Source organism: Gymnodraco acuticeps, unplaced genomic scaffold (genome assembly GCF_902827175.1).
Source record: "Gymnodraco acuticeps unplaced genomic scaffold, fGymAcu1.1, whole genome shotgun sequence".
NCBI lineage: Eukaryota > Metazoa > Chordata > Actinopteri > Perciformes > Bathydraconidae > Gymnodraco > Gymnodraco acuticeps.
The window spans coordinates 116065-132745 of record NW_022989752.1 but is presented as its reverse complement, the minus strand read 5'-3'; the positions used below and the strand labels follow the sequence as shown (position 1 = coordinate 132745).

Genomic DNA, 16681 nt, shown 5'->3' with positions numbered 1-16681 from the left:
GGTAAATGCATAATTAACTACAGGAATAACAACAAATTACATTATTAAGTAGGGACGTAAACAAATAATACCTGAATTAATAAATAAGATAACGTTGATAATCAAACAGAACATACAGGAATATATCTTTATAACTTATTTATGCAAACATTTTCTTTCAAGCTTAATTTAGTTCTGTGTTGGAGGTCCTAACCTTCTCTGGTATCACTCGGACATTTTTGTCCAAATTGGTAATTTTTCACATCAGATTTGGCTATAATGATTTTGTGTTTTTTCTAGATACTTTTTGGAATTTCAATTTTTCTAATCGGTCTCGAATACACTGTACAAATTACCCTAATTGTCCATTTAAAAAATGTTCCCACACTTCCCAAAAAGTGTGGGGGAAAAATATTTAAATATAATATTTGTATCATATCATTTTATCATTCAAGTTTTTGAAAGTGGACATTTTTATCCTGAGTGGCCAAATAGGGTAGTACATTTGAGTGATACCAGAGGGTTAGTCTAAAACTGTTTTGATCAATTAGGAGAGCCACATAAGTAAATCTGCTTCTATAAAATGTAGTAATTCAGGTTTTAGTTAACACATATGTTGTATGTTTGTGTCTTTGTTCAGGCCTCTGCCTCTGAAGATGCCAAGAGGGACATGGCAAACACAGTCATGGGCATATACACACTTCAAAGAGATGTGGATGGGCAGCCAGAGGACGTGGGAATTGTCATCGAAGGCAATATAGTCATGGACAACTTGGGCAGCGTGATTGTGGGGTTTGTCATGCTATTGGGACTTATTTATGCCCTGGATTTGAGCTTTCCGGACAACCTCAAACACACCTTCGAGTTCATGCAGAAGGTAGTGATGAATCTGGATGGGCACAAGCTGAATGGTAAAATCGAAAGTCTGAAGATCAAGTTGTTCGATTGAAATGTGAAAAAGAAGTGACTCATGAGTTCATTGTTGTCATTTTATTCACGAGTTTCCTAATCAGAGCAGATTGAGCCGTTATATCAATCATTTGTTCTGTGCTTTTCTGTATTTGTTTCAACACACTGTAACACTATTTCCATATGTTGGTGTTTGCAGTGCACTCTTTATGTTATGTGTTATTGTCCTGTTAGAAGAGCAGTGCATACCCCTGTTATATTGTATTCATTGTATTTGGCAAAGGGAGATTTGTAAGTTAATTATAGGAGTTCCATTTCTCTGCCATTTTAAAAATGGTATTATCTTTCAGAAATGTTTTTCATCTTTCAGTGTGAATTCATTCATTTTAAAAAGACTGTATTGAATGGAGGATTGTTTTGAATAATGTGAATTTAAAAATAAAAAAAACTAAACCATGTTTTCTATCATGTGTAACACATTTTTATTAAATTATATTTAACCTCATTATTTCATTTTCAATTAATTAAATAGGATTTAGGTGGACTAGCATTATTTAAATTCATAAAGGTAATGTTATCATTTTACTTAAACTCTATTTGAAAAATTTGAGTTGGACTAACTCATTTACATTATACTGCATGGATGCCATTAGTTTGAGTTTGTGCCACATATATTTATTGGATGGAAAACCTGCCAACAATAAAATTGAGTTAATCCAATGAGTTATTTCTTTGAGTGTTGTTTGTTGGAGAAAAAAATCCAAAATCCTTTTTTGCGCCATTCTAGAAAGTTGTCACTCTCCAGTGTGTGTGTCGCGTCAATTACGTCACTCTCCCACGACCTACGACCTAGATGACTCGAATTTTATTTATTTGGAAAATAAATTCAAGCACCCCCAGCACCCCTACTTCCCGCGGCTATGTTGCCAAGCTCAGGGGGTTTCTATCCAATGCAGAACTGGAGATGGCTATCCATGCCTTTATTTCATCCCGGCTTGATTATTGTAATGCTCTGTTCCCCTGCCTCAACAAAACATCAATAAACCGGCTACAACAGGTCCAAAATGCTGCAGCCAGATTACTCACTCGGTCCAAAAAAACACAACACATCAGTCCGATCCTTTCTGCCCTGCACTGGCTCCCTGTCCATCTCAGAACCCAATTTAAGGTAGCCTATTTGTTTACACATATAGAGCTGTCCTTGGCCAAGCCCCAGCCTACATTAACGACCTTATCCACCCTCACAGGACAACCCGGGCCCTGAGGTCCTCCGAGCAAGGCCTCTTAAGGGTGCCCCCCCGAACCAGGCTAAAAACTAAGGGGGACCGTGCCTTTGAGGCGGTGGCCCCAGGCTTTGGAAACTGAGAGCCTCTGTCTCAGTAGAGATTTTTAAGGGGCAGCTAAAGACTCACCTTTTCCGACAGGCTTTTGGAGCGTCGGAGGAGGTGAGTTTGTTGTTTTTCATTTGTGTTTCATCCTATCTTTTACTTGCTGTGTTTTATGCCTTTTATTCTACATTTGAGTTGTATTGTGTATTATGTATTGTATGTAAAGCACTTTGTACATTCGTTTTGAGAAGGGTGCTATATAAATAAAGTTTTACTTACTTACTGATTACATTTAAATCATGTCAGAGAAGCCCTCACAGTTTTAAAGCCTTCTTTTGTTGCGGTGCTCCTCAAGAGCCTTGATTTTTTGCCTGGAGGTCATCGATGCTTGCCTGAAGACCTGCATTTTTGCCTGGAGTGCTTCTTCATCTTTACCTCAATGCCATAGCTTTTGACTTGGAGATCATTGTTTTTAAACTGAAGTATAGGTCCCTTTATTGGTCATCCACAATGATACAAATATTCATACATGACAAGAAAACACAACATCAAATAAATAGGTTTCTCCTTCTTGTCAAGTCTAGCTATATGAGGCTGCATTGTTTTAGACCCCGGCCACACGAGGACGAAAACGGCTAAACGCATAGGATTAATGCAAACGCAATCGCAAACAAGCTTCCATCCACACGCAATAGTTATCCGGATAGTGTCTGCCCACACGAGACCGCTCCGTTTAGCTCCAACCGCTGGAGAAGCTGCAGTACATTTGCAGGAGCCTGTACGTGGCGCTGTAACTTCCTCCACAAAAGCAGCGAAGAAGCATGGTTGTCATGGTTGCCCTTCTGTTTATTCTCCGCAGTGGGGGCCGAGGGAACCGGGCAGAGTTTTTCGCCAGTCAACGTGTATTAAAGTTTAAACCTTCCGACAAAATTATAAAAGTGCCGGTCAAAGGTCTTCTTTGTTATTTATTGAGATTTAAAACAAATGAATAACGACTCTATATAATATAATAATAAAAATACACGGAGCCTCTCTTTTTCCTCCCTCTCTTTGGACAGCGTCAGTGTCTGTCTCATGCAGCAGCTGATCCAGTAATGAGAGACCCAGCCGACAGTCAAAATAAACATATTTATAACTAGTTTAGGTAGTTTGAGAGGTGTCTCCGTCCTGTCAGATTAGACTTCACTCGCGTTTATGTCCATATCGAGAGAAAGATAAATAATCTGAATTCAGTGTGCAGTTTACTTTGACACGGGGGTGAGCAGCAGAGGTGGGGAGAGGCGGGGCTATTGCGCAATCATTATCAGAAAATGATCGCTGAAGCTGCAGTACATATCCACAAAAGCAGCGAGTAAGATCCCCCCCGGATGTGTAAGTCTGCTGTAGATGTTACACAAAGAACTGTAGCATGGTCAGTAGCGTCCGGAGCACGATAGCAACTCTGCGATCCGCCATTGTTGTTGTTGTTGGTGGCGAAACACATTAGCAATGGTGCGGGGTACGCGGAGGTGAGCAGCAGAGGTGGGGAGAGTGGTGGTGGCTATTGCGCAATCATTATCAGAAAATGATCGTATAGGGCGCACACACGGAGCTGTTTGACCCACCAGAGCGTTGCGTATGCCGTTCTATCCACCTTGGGACCCGTTATCGTTTCCTCAGTCGTTTAGTGCCGTATGCGGTCGTCCTCGTGTGGCCGAATGGTCTATATGACACTAAACAGTAACGCAAACGGCCGTTTTTGTCCTCGTGTGGCTGCAGCCTAAGAGCCACTGTGTCACATGACATGGAAGCTATTGAAAATAAATTAAATTCTTAATTTAAAACGTTCAATAAAATAAATATTGGACTGAAATCCAGTATGAAGTGTAATAATACAATGACTCACTAATTTGAATCCACTGGTGCCTGGCACATCATAAAGGTATGCCACAGACAAATTATTCCGGAGCAAGATGGCACAGAGGTATTGAAAATAACAGATTTGTGGAAATGATGGTCCCTAACTGAAACCCCAGAGGACGCAGTTCAATCCAGAGCAAATGGCTGTCAAAATTCACCGTCACAAATCAGCTTTAGACAGACACTTGTATGGAAGAGGGCAATAAGGTCAAACTGAGGAAATAATATGCGATTGCATTATTAATGTTATTTGAAATAAAATGAGTATGCTATGATGATTAAAGACAAAGTGAAGAATACATTCAACTTTTAGAGTTTTGAGCTTTGGTATAGATCGTTTTTATTGAACATAGGCCTACTACAATTACAATCATGTAATCTTTACCTTTTGTTGACATTACACTGTACTGCAATCTGTTTTAGTGCACTCTAACTGGCTTTATAGCATTTTATGTGAGTCAATGACACACGGACACCTGATGGCCAGCTCACACAGCAAACATAATTTCTCAGGTTACAGATCGATTAAAGGCACGCACGCACACACACACGCACGCACACACACACACACACACACACACACACACACACACACACACACACACACACACACACACACACACACACACACACACACACACACACACACACACACACACACACACACACACACACACCACACACACACACACACACACACACACACACACCACACACACACACACACACACACACACACACACACACACACACACACACACACACACACACACACACACAGCCAATTAGGATTGATCCTGTTCCATCCATTTAACTCGAGGCTCTTGTTGTAAGATTTGGTTCTAAGAGAAATGGGCGACTGCTTGTCTCGTTCAGAATCCCATTAGGGTGGATCTTATCTGCAAACAACTAACTTGCCTGTTTGGATTTTAGAGTAAATATAACATTTTTACTGTTATAAATACTTATTTCAAGGTTTGGAAATGCAATTGAAAAATATATAGATGTGATTTTAAAAATCAGTACAATAAAAAAAACTAACTATAATTTTAGTTTCACAATGAAGTGAGTTTTGCGAATGATACTTTAGTTAAATCATTCATAGAACATATTTTGACAAAATTAATCAGGTTCTTATTAATGATATAATTTGAATACCAGAAATGCTCTGTTTAGTTTCCTTGATAGAACATTCACCATTGTTTATTATAAATACTATTATATTTGCATCTTAACCACCAGGAACGTTGCTTTGACTTGGTAATATTAAGGATATTATAAACCACATATACATATGTATTTCTCTCAGGCTGAATTTTGATCCGAACCCTTTGTTGTTGATTATGGCAGCTGGGCATCCCCCTCCCCCATTCAACAAATGTCTTCAATTGCACTTTAGTTAGATCGTCATAAACGTGTGTAAACGACATTCAACCCCTGCCCTGGAAATCTTCATGTTTCAAAACTGAATACTGTAAACATGTAGGAGTTTTGTAATTAAATAAAAGACAACAACTACCCACTACCCACGGTAATGGGAGGGAGCCTTTTTCTTTACTCCAGCTGCTGATCAGTTTGCTAAAACCAAGTTTCTGTTATGTCAAATTGCATAAAACACTCTTCTTGTTTGAATTCAAATGAAAAACCACGGATTTGACTCAAGGCACAACATCAGCAATCAAAGCTATAGCGTTTATTTAAAGAGTACCAGAAGCACTTGTTTACAGGTTGTTAGTTTGACATGTCAGTCAGCCTGCTGATTCCACGTCATTTAGGGTTTTTAAGGTCATTTTCTTCACCTCTCTTTTAGTCCGTCATTGAGGACAGTCAGACAAACCTGAGTTATTATGACGAGAGAAGCTCTCATTACAGCTATTAATGCACATCAGATAAAAAAATACAGACTTCATACCCCAGATCCAAATACAATTTTTTTCCCAGCCTCTTTTTGAGTATACTTCTGAGAAACCTTACAGAAAACTGGGAGCCAGAGCAACATAAAAAAAAGACAGACAACATGTTAGTCATCCATCCAGTCTAATGAATAAACCTGTGTCTGCTGATTCTGCATGATAACCTCACCTCAAAAAAATCCCAAATGAAAGTCCATTCACTGACTTTTTGCAGAGATTTTAAACGTATCACAGAGTCTTCATCAATGTAGGAGCTGCTGCTCCATTTCAGTATAAGAACATGATGTTCACTGACCCATTACCCTCACATTGGTTTCTCCAATTTAACAATGGCTGAATCAACAAATGATATTGTGCAAAGTTCAGTCAGTTATCTTATGACCCATTTCACCTTTCAGTAATCCATTGTTAAAGAGTTAGAATAGTGTAATTAATGCTACAGATCTCTAACTCATTGATTTAACTCTCGGCCTTATCCCAGAAAAATGCATATTGTGTTATTTGTGTTACTTCTTATGAAGTTTAGTTAAACTCCATTAATCTGCTTGGCATTTAAATCTACACATTTTTCTTTCCAATTTAAAACAACAATGACAAGATTTTAAATCACTTCTAATGTTTAAAGCAATCCATTTTATTATCTATTTCAGAAAATGTGGTCTATTCTATTATTAATTTGTGGTTTTCTACTACTATAGGGACAACCAAACGGCCAACTGAACATAATATAATTTCATTGACATCCTAAGTGGGACCTCCACCGTTAATGATCGAAATGAAATGTCCTGCTGAGTATCACACCGCGCCATCAGCAGCACCGTAATGACCCTCATGATGGGACTGTCAACATTGACTTTTATCCTCTCATATGGACCCAAACTGCTGTAAAGACAAAGACAACGGGCCATCGAATGTTGTAAACAGATGAAACACCTGTTTGGGAATCACTTTGCATGACTTAATTAGCCTTAAGTCATGCAAAGTGATTCCCAGTTGCCAGTCGGTGCAATCGCAGCCTTACATCACATAGTCACAGAGGAGGCAGCAATCATTTAATGTGATAGTCAGTTGAAGGTTGTAAAAGGCTAATGCTCCTCTCTCCGTCATAGATGATTGACATTGGTATTGGTGGAGATGACCGGAAACATAAACGGACTTGATTGTCATGACAGAGTCAAGTCTGTGTGTGTGTGTGTGTGTGTGTGTGTGTGTGTGTGTGTGTGTGTGTGTGTGTGTGTGTGTGTGTGTGTGTGTGTGTGTATGTGTATGTGTGTGTGGTGATTGGGATGGGCCAGTAGGAGGGAGGAAGTGGAGAGATGCTGAGACTAATGAACTGAAAGGTGGACAGTATATAACACAAGGAGATGCAGGCATTGGACCAAGAAAGAAGGCTCAAGGCGAGATAAAGGAGCAGCTAAACAGACCGGACCCCTAAAGAGAAAATCTCCTCTGTCAGTTATCCAGCATGCGTGCTCTGGGGGTTTTGCCTCTGCTGTTGTGTGCAGCGGTGTGTGTGCTCCAGGTGAGAGCTGAGGTGAAGGCGGTGAAGCTGTGCGGACGAGAGTTCCTGAGGGCTGTCGTTTACACCTGCGGAGGCTCCCGTTGGAGGAGATTCCTCAGTGACTCAGACATGGACGGTGAGACAACCTCTTTTTTTCTCAAAACAAACAGTGTTAGTGGTTGGTGATGAAGACAAATCTAACATTTTAGTTTGGTTTAGACACAGACAAGGATGAATAAGGCAGAAAAACCTTTAACTTGTTGTTCTTCTGTGTAAATGTGGCCTTAAAAAGCTTCAGAAATGTTGAAGTCTGTGTTAAAATAATACCCTGCTGTCTATGAATATGGGGACAGGTTTTGCTAGCAGTAAGCATTTATGCTGATCATTATAGGGTCCTTTCGTCATACGCTTTAAATGGTAACGATAAGGGATAACATCTGCAATCCTCCCTCAATGCAAACATGTATTGAGCCATTTATCTGAATGTTTGAGGATACAGCTGTTTGAGTTACACACATTTAGCTAAAGTTAAAACTTCATTTCATTCATAGCTTTTTAAGTTGTGAATTTTACTGTGACTCTACTTCATACTGTATATACTGTAAATATCATCCTAATAATAATCTCTTATTTTGTAAGAGGCCTCTCGGTCTTTGAAAGTAACCAATAATATACTAAAATCAATGCAAAAAAAGGTAGTCATTGTAAGGAGCATGTACAATGTATAGCCTACTATTAATTCTGAGGCTGCCGAGCAGTGGGTGTGCAGACAGACAGGTGCCCCAGCGCAGAGACATCGCCTGCTGTTTTACCTTATTAGTGATGAGGATCCCACATATCATGATTAAATACACAGTGTGTTCCCCGGCAGCAGCCTCTATCTCTCTCCTTACTGCCTGTCACACACAAACCCCGTTAGCCTATCAGTCGTGCTGATTAGAAAGAGTAAAGTGACACTGGAGAAGACAAATGGCATGGAGCTAATCTGTGCAGTCATTTAGAGTTTCCTTATTTAATGGGAACATAGACCTTAATTACATAAGACTGATCTGAAAACAGTCCGACGTCTATCATTATGTTGTTAAGTGTGATACTTGGAAAACTGACATTTGCAGAGGATAAGTGTGAACCTGGTTATCAGGCTGCATTTCCACAATGTGTTTTACGTCAAGCTGTTTCTTTACCACCTGTTGTGTTTTGTAGTTCCAGGTTTGCCCACAGGGGAGCAGAGCAGCTTGGAGAGGCTGACCAGAAGCATCCCGGGCTCCGAGTTCTCCAGACGGGACATGAACAACGTGCTGACCAGCGTGTGCTGCCAGGTGGGCTGCAGGAAGAGCGACCTCACCTTCCTCTGCTGAGGCCAACCCCCCTCTCCTCTTTCTCTCCAAAGGACTCTGCTCTTTACCATCTCACCTTAGAAAATCAATCAAAGTACTGATGTATCAACAACATGATCACTGTATGTACAATAATGCTTATAGCCACTTTTTTTCTAATTGCTTATGATATTTTCTCTGAGATATTAGAACTTGTAAGGTTTGTGAATGTGGAGCAAATCTGTTAACATGTCTCTGAACCTGAGCTGGAAGATATGTGTAACCATAAAACAATATATTCATTAAAATATAATTGAAACTACTGTATGAGAATTAGGAAACTATGTTAAGGTTAGTGCACTCAGGGACTATATTACTTCCCCCTCAGAGAGGACAGATATTAAGTCTGGGTTTGTGTCCCGTATGTCACCAGGTTGCAGGTTTATAAAATGTCCATCTCTGCTTTAAATATATTGTAAGTAAACCTGCACTTTATTCTATCATTTCGCTTTTTGGTCAAATAAATGTTATTGCATGCTTACATTTTCATCTTTTTAAAATTGCAGTTTTGAGCACTACATACGACGAGTCAATATGATCGTCATAACATCAACATGTGACAGAAAATTCAAAATGGCAATGCTCACTTGGCAGTGTTAAGGCAGGATACTGTTTACCATTTTCAGCATCCTATGTTAGCACGCTTTGTTTACAACTAGCATTTAACACAAAGGCTGATGTGAATGTCAGTAGTTTTGCAGGTAATTGGTTCTAAACCAAAGGACTGGACAAATATCAATCTAAGTATCATGCATTTACCAGATATTGTGGGGATCCATCCACAGATCATTGATACAAGAGACGCTGTCGTACATCACCGGCAATTCCTTGGAACTACACGTCAGCACAATCATTGAGCTAATGTTTTCACTAGTGAACATTTTGACTTGCTGGTCAAGCTAAATACACATTCAGGGGATCACTTAAGTCAGCAGGACTTATCATGTAGGGACCATGAACCATAGACAAACTTTACAATCTAAACACAAGTTGTTCTGATATTTTAGTCTGGACTAAAGTTGTAAACAAAGCCGTCTCTAGGTGCTCCTATGTATTTTTGTATCTATCGAAATACAAAATAATACAATAGACATCCAGTTATATCTTTTATTGGTTTTGGAAAGAAGCAAACTAAGTTTCTCAGTTGATCTTAGCATTGTTATGTACTGTACAAACAGCTTGCACATGTGTTTGAGGTTAACGGTACAGAACCAAAAAGCATTCTGGCTTATAGCACACATAAACACACTCCCTGCTCTCTTCTCAACATTAATACAGGTAACCGACACTCAGCACAACACGTCATTTCAGTACTATCTATCATCATAGATGCCCCACCTTTCACTGCATGCTAGGCATGCAACAATGAATTACTGCAGGAAGAATTCACCACAGAGATGAAGAACTGGAAAAGACTGTTACAATTCTTTAACTAGATGAATTGTCTGGCAACCAACAGACAGAGTGAGAGTAGTACTGCAACACGACTTTCAAGTTGAAAGACATGTTGCTTGTCGTGTAGTGATTTTTGTAGTTTTAAAACAAATTCATGATGGGAGATGTGCGGTGGGTCTCTGTAGATAATGCTGTAGTGACTGTTGCACTGATGCTTCAAAATACACACAGATAGTTACAGCTTCCTGTCAGGCATGTGGATCCATCCAGTTCATTAGAGGAAGGACTGACATGACTGAGAGAAAAATGTTACTAACCCAATGTGGGAGCTAAATGGCACCAATCATCATCACCGTGCATCGATTGACTAAAATGCAACCAGAGAAAAATCTGAAAATACACAGTACTATTTTAGACCGAGTCCAAACAGGAATAAAACATTACATATTTTAACTGCACAGCCCAAAGGTGATGTTTTTATTAGCTAAAAAACTACATATATTTTAAAACTATGTCTGATTAAAGTACTCTATAATTTTAACGGAATATTGACATGTTGCTTATAGTCCTTTTTTCTAAATTCAGCCTAACATGCTTGTATGACGGCTCTGGAAGGACCATGATTGGTTGCATTTAGCAGGATGCCGACACACAGTACAGTACGGAGCTCTTCGGCTACACTTCACACACACTTTTTGTTCTTCGTGTTGAGTGTCAGAGCATTCAGGAAGTTCAACATCATCAACACAGTGTTTATTACACATTAAACAATATAATATTTTTAAATTTTTATCCGTTTTAAAAATATTCAGCTTATTCTCCTTAACAGAGGACTGACTGTCCGGGGTACACACACATAAAATATATAAAAAAAAGCATTTTGGTCAACTTAACCTCACACCACAACCTCATTCAACTCATGTCATCTCACAGAGACCATTACGAATATGCAAAATAAAGCCATGGATTTAAGCGCTGGTTGGATGATTGGGGTTTTGCTCATGATATAATCAGGAGTTCGGGTATCACTGAGGGGAATGGAAACAGGTCAGAACTGTGGTCAAAGTTAGGGAATAATTTAATAGGTAGATGTGGGAACTGTTGCATTTATACAAAACCATTTTCAGATGAATTTGGTTTAATACTAACAAGCTGGTCCCAGTTGACAAATCCTGTTCCAGAAGTGGCACCAGTCACCAAACCTCATCACTGCTCCAGACGAACACTCATTGCTTTTGTTATTATTGTCTCGACCATATAAAAAGGAAAAGTTCAACATTTGGGAAATATGAGAATGTTAAATGTTAAGCTGGAGCCATGAGACGATTAGCTTAGTTTGGTTTAGCATAAAGACTGGACAAAGGGAGAAACAGTTAGCTAGGCTCAAATGTAAACCACAGAGTCTACAGAGTTAGCTTGAGCTAAATGCTAACTCTCTCTTTCACACAATTACAATGCTAAACTGATGATGTTTAGCAGATATAATATTTACCGGCAGTTTCCCCTTTTTAGTTTAGCATGTTAACATGCTAACATTAGCAAAGTTGCCCACATTACAAAGTTCAGCTGCAAGGCTGACGGAAATGCCATTAGCTTTTTCATAAACCAAAAATAATGGACCAGTAGTACTTCACCAAATTTAAGAAATGTCTAAAGTCAACATATTTAACATGTTTTTACCTTGTTAAACCTGTTAAATCGCTTCTTTATGCTAAGCTTAACGTCACCTAGCTCCAGTCTCATGTTGAACAAACAAACATAAGTGGTATAGATCATCTTTTATAACTCTCGAAAAAGAAAGCAAGTATTTCCCCAAATGTCAAATTCATTGTTTAAAGGGTGGACCTCGCTAATGGGATAACTCTACATTAACACTGCTTTCACAAAGCATAACACAGCATCCAGGAAGATATTTATATTTTTCTTTAAATTACCCCCCCTCACCCATATATAGCTCAAATCTTCTGTTGCACTTGAGTTAAAAAATTATATCTGAAATCAATTCAAAAATGATACCTTATACTGTACACAGGTTACCCAACTACACAGATAACAAACAAAAGAGAAATATTTATACCTTTAAAGGTTCTGAGTCGTGTGATACCATTCAACTTCTATTCTTATACAGAATCACATGTTTTATACAACAAATCATCGTCATCAATAAATAAAAATAGAATGCTGTCATGTACTCTGGAGTCTATCACTGCTGCCCTGGGAACAACAGAAAGGCTATCGGACAATACGAGGAGAACACCAAACGCCCTTTAAGATATATATTATTGATTTAAAATGACACTTTATACACATCTTTTTTTCTGACGGAAAAACAGATTTTTCTTATTTTGCAACCAGTAAATTGATTGATCATTGCAGCTGCCTAACTAACTAAAAGCGTCTCCACGTTTGTGTTTTCAAGCAAAATAAAATTAACAGTTTGATTGACTGATCAGTGCATTTATATAAAAAAAAGGATGAGATCCAAAGTCATGTGACCCTGTAGTACCAGTAGGTGATGCATGAAAAATCTAGTTTAGTTTTTGTAGTTACTTGATTCCGTTTCAAGCACTGACAAAAACATTTGTTTCCTCTAATTGCTCTTGACAACCTGTCGAGATGCACCCGCAGTTGCATTTACTTGCTGGCCAAACAGCTACAGTCAGGGCGAGACAGTGAGGACAACTGTCGCGTCCATCTCAGACTCTGACAGGAGGATTATTTAAATAGCGGCTTTTTCTACCTATTAATGAAGTCGTATAGCTTTCTTCATATCGTCTTGGGCTCTGCTTCAACCTAAACTCGTCTAACTCTGGGGTGTTAGCCCTGTGTTAGAGGCTGAGGTGTGTCTCTGACTGCAAAGATCTTATTTAAGGGTATTTTTAAGAGCCAAATCTTCCTGGACTCTGGACAACAAACAGCTTGTCACCCAGAGTTCAAATCTGGCTGAAATTCTTCTGTCAGGCAGCTGCAGTGAAACTTAAAAACAACACCACCACCACCACCACACATTGACCGCAGGAGGATGGAGACAGAGGCACAAACTTCAGAGGGAGGAAGAACCCAGGTGTCTCACTGCAGCAATACAGATGTTATGAAATGAATACAAACACAATAATTACATGACCTAAAACAGTTTCCACGATGCTATAGGCAAGTTATACAATACTGCTGGGTAGGCTGCGGTTTGTCATGTGGGTTCAGTAAAGGTCAACGGGAAGTCTGGTCTGGTGTCGGTCTGTCCTCTGTCCTCGGAGTCAGCCTCAGGCCACTTTCATTGTTTTGTTCAACAGTGCTGTTGTCAGGAGCATGGGTTAGTTGTCGGCAAGGTATTTTCCTGAAACGCAGGAAAGAAAGTTTAAGCTTTCACATTAAAGTCTGAGTGGATCTTTGACAGGAAATTGGTAACTGCAGAGAAGAGCTGCAACTATAAATACATAATACAAAAATTCAATTGATACAAATATTATAATTGGCTACTACAATTAATTCCAAATTGGCAGGACATTTATTTTTTCCTCTCAAGAAGGGAGAATTCCTACATCACCAGATTTCCAATGGAGATATCAAAAGATTTACTATCATACCATAATATCAAAATAAGAACGTATTATCTACCCTTGAAGAAAGTATCCTTTACTTCAAATTTGCAATTTAACAGAGAAAACAACATTTTTAAGCAAACGTTTTAATATAAATAAAATATTAAAAACAATTCATTTTAATTGTAACTGATGAAAAATCTGACTAATATTCTTAGAAATAATTCATAATAATATTTGGCACCAAACAGTGGCAGTTATATTTCTAACTATAGGCTATCATAAGTATAATTGACGAGATAAGCATGGTAAGCTATTACAACTTCAGTGAAAGCTCATTAAAGTTGATTCACTAGTTGACATTAGTGACAATAATAATTGGTGATCAGATCAGGGGGTCACAGGTTCAAACCCCACTGCAGTCAGCATGTCGTTGTGTCCCTGGGCAAGACACTTCACCCCAAATTGCTCCTGTGGGGATTGCCCACAGTATTGAGTATGTAAGTCGCTTTGGATAAAAGCGTCTAACAAGTAACATGTAATAATAATAATTACTGTTTGTTTTGGAAAACCTTTTGAGCTCAAACGCTGTACTGACCTGCGGCAAACCTCTTCTTGATGAGAGAGAAGCGGTACCCCGGCCCGGCCAGCTCGATGTCGCAGCCCGACAGGATGCTGCCCTCGCTGGTGAACTGCACCGCCAGGGGAGCCGGTTTACTGGGGCCCTCTGTTAGCTGGAATCGCGCCAACAACGATCCCACACCTGAGGGAAGAGCACCAAAAAGTCCGAAAATTGTAAATCAGGCAGTTTGGTGAAGTTGTTGTAGCACCATTTTTAGACACAAGGGGGCATTGTTGACGTTTGGCAGAGCTGAGAACCACAATTGGGCCCCATCTCTTCCTGAGGAGTATCATGTACTACACTTTATTCCTGCAACCTGCTTAGCTGCACCAATGACTCTTAATCAGGTTCTGAGTTTAAAAAGCTGAACTTTTTTTTGCCTGTCACAACTTACATTTACACAAGCCTTTTCCTGGGGCCTTTTATTTCTGTATTTCTTTCTTTAAACACACAGGGCTACCTCCAAATACTGATGCAATCCTTTCTCTGCTGATGCAATCTGATTTGCTGGATACAAAAATAAAAACAGGAATCTCACCTCGGGCAAAAAGGCTATTTTCTCTCTATCAATATGACTAAATGCTAAATGTTATCATTCTGTACGTACCTCCGTTTTCAGATTTCTGTGAGATTTCAGGAATTTTCCAAAGGATTCTTTTCTGCTCCGCATTCCTGTCAAGGTTACAAGATGACAAAAAACACATTAAAGATTGTGAGTCATTTATATTCAAACCATTTAAAAGTTTACTTTCAACTACTTTCAAAACCTGGTGTAATTATTTCTGTGATATATACAGTTTATTATCTTACTGCATGCTGCCCGGTAATACGGTACTCAACACTATAATAAAGTTTAGGCTGTACCATGCAGCAGGGGGTAAGACAGCCTGTAGTTTTGACACCCCTCCATCGACAGGGACCAGGAACTGGACGTTGTTTAGGGCCATGGGCGTCGTCATGTTCTCCTTGTTGTATTTGTAGTCTATCCTCAGGTCAGTGCTGGCGGGCTCACATCTCCAGCTCACCGCTAGATTCAGAGGGATCGACTGCAGCCCCTCCGTTGACACCTGCACACGGAAAGCAAACATTTAGGGATACCAACTAAATGTCGCATTGTTTAGATAGTTCATTTAAGCAGCAACACAAGAAATCATTAAGCTTAGCGATATAGGTACGGTAGTCAATATATTGGGTTACATCACCTGATACTTGAGCATGTCTACGTTGTAGTATGTCGCCTGAGGCTTCTGCTCTGCCACCTTCTTTAGATGGGATATCAGGTTTGGCATGTTCACCCAGAAGTCCTTGGCATCAGCCTTGGCTTGAGTGGTGGTGTCGCTGGTGGGGAGGCATGAGGAGAATTACAATCCAAACACATTTATATGTACCGGTGATTTGTGTAACATGAAGAATTAGCTGTCTCTTTATGTGGATAATGTATGTGGCGCCTAGTGTCTTTGGTTTGACTCAAACTTAAATGTGCATTAATGACTTCGATGTTGCACTTCTTTTTCCACAATTAACCACAAGAGGGCCTTATTTACAATGGCTTTACATAGACTATTTAGCATTTAAGGTACTATAAAAGACATCTTGCTAAAAAGAGTGAAAGAAAATATTTAAAAAACAAGATGCTGTGAAATATTCTTTTTAAGGAATCATATGTAACAGCAATAGTTATTCCCCCATGAAGAAAAACATTGCTACCCATTAAATGGTGATTTTTGGTTAGCTTGTAGATGATTCATGAGTTTGAATTGTAATGCAACGGTTGAGTTTTTCTGAAAATAGGAACTTTTCACAATTCATCCCAAAGATGATCGACAAAACAAAACAACCCGATCTCTGTCCAGAGAAGTTAACTCACGATGACTCAAAGTACTGTCATCACAAGTGTCAGAAATGATCTAACGTTTACTCATCCCAGTTAACAACAACAACTCCCCCATATGAGATCATGAATATTTTAACAGATATTTTGCAGTTAAATCCATTGTTATAAATACAGAATATGTGCATAATCACATCTGAAGTTTTAAGTTAAAAACACTATTAATATATTGTTGTATATATATATATATGGTTTTCTTGCAAATTTGATCTCCTTTTTCAGTTCCCCCTATTTTAGATCTTGATATGTTAATGTACTGTATAAATGAAGTTTGTTAAGTAGGATTTGTTGTGTAAAAAAACATTAATATGATGATTATGAATAAAGCA

At 39.0% G+C, this 16681-nt stretch overlaps 2 protein-coding genes across 6 annotated transcripts in view; one reads left to right on the top strand and one right to left on the bottom strand.

Annotated features, from left to right (window-relative positions):
- The first annotated feature begins 7493 nt into the window (after positions 1-7493).
- On the top strand, positions 7494-8887 carry insl5a (insulin-like 5a). The gene is made up of 2 exons (XM_034210863.1): positions 7494-7665; positions 8733-8887. The coding sequence occupies exons 1-2, from the start codon at positions 7494-7496 to the stop codon at positions 8885-8887; spliced, it is 327 nt and encodes a 108-aa protein (XP_034066754.1).
- A 1111-nt stretch (positions 8888-9998) lies between these two features.
- sgip1a (SH3GL interacting endocytic adaptor 1a) overlaps positions 9999-16681 on the bottom strand; it is a 92558-nt gene continuing 85875 nt past the window's right edge. For all 5 annotated transcript variants that reach the window (XM_034210317.1, XM_034210286.1, XM_034210296.1 and 2 more), the window contains 5 exons: positions 15664-15799; positions 15326-15528; positions 15069-15133; positions 14438-14602; positions 9999-13634 (listed from right to left, as the gene is read on the bottom strand). In XM_034210317.1, the coding sequence (XP_034066208.1) occupies positions 13612-13634; positions 14438-14602; positions 15069-15133; positions 15326-15528; positions 15664-15799 (592 nt within the window). In that variant the 3' untranslated portion in view covers positions 9999-13611. The remainder of the gene's footprint in view (positions 13635-14437; positions 14603-15068; positions 15134-15325; positions 15529-15663; positions 15800-16681) is intronic.

Excerpts from the sequence above, each read along its gene's own strand:
- insl5a (XM_034210863.1), top strand. The coding sequence starts at position 7,494 with ATGCGTGCTCTGGGGGTTTTGCCTCTGCTGTTGTGTGCAGCGGTGTGT. Across the intron at positions 7,666-8,732 it reads CAGTGACTCAGACATGGACG|TTCCAGGTTTGCCCACAGGG; the intron begins GTGAGACAACCT and ends TGTGTTTTGTAG.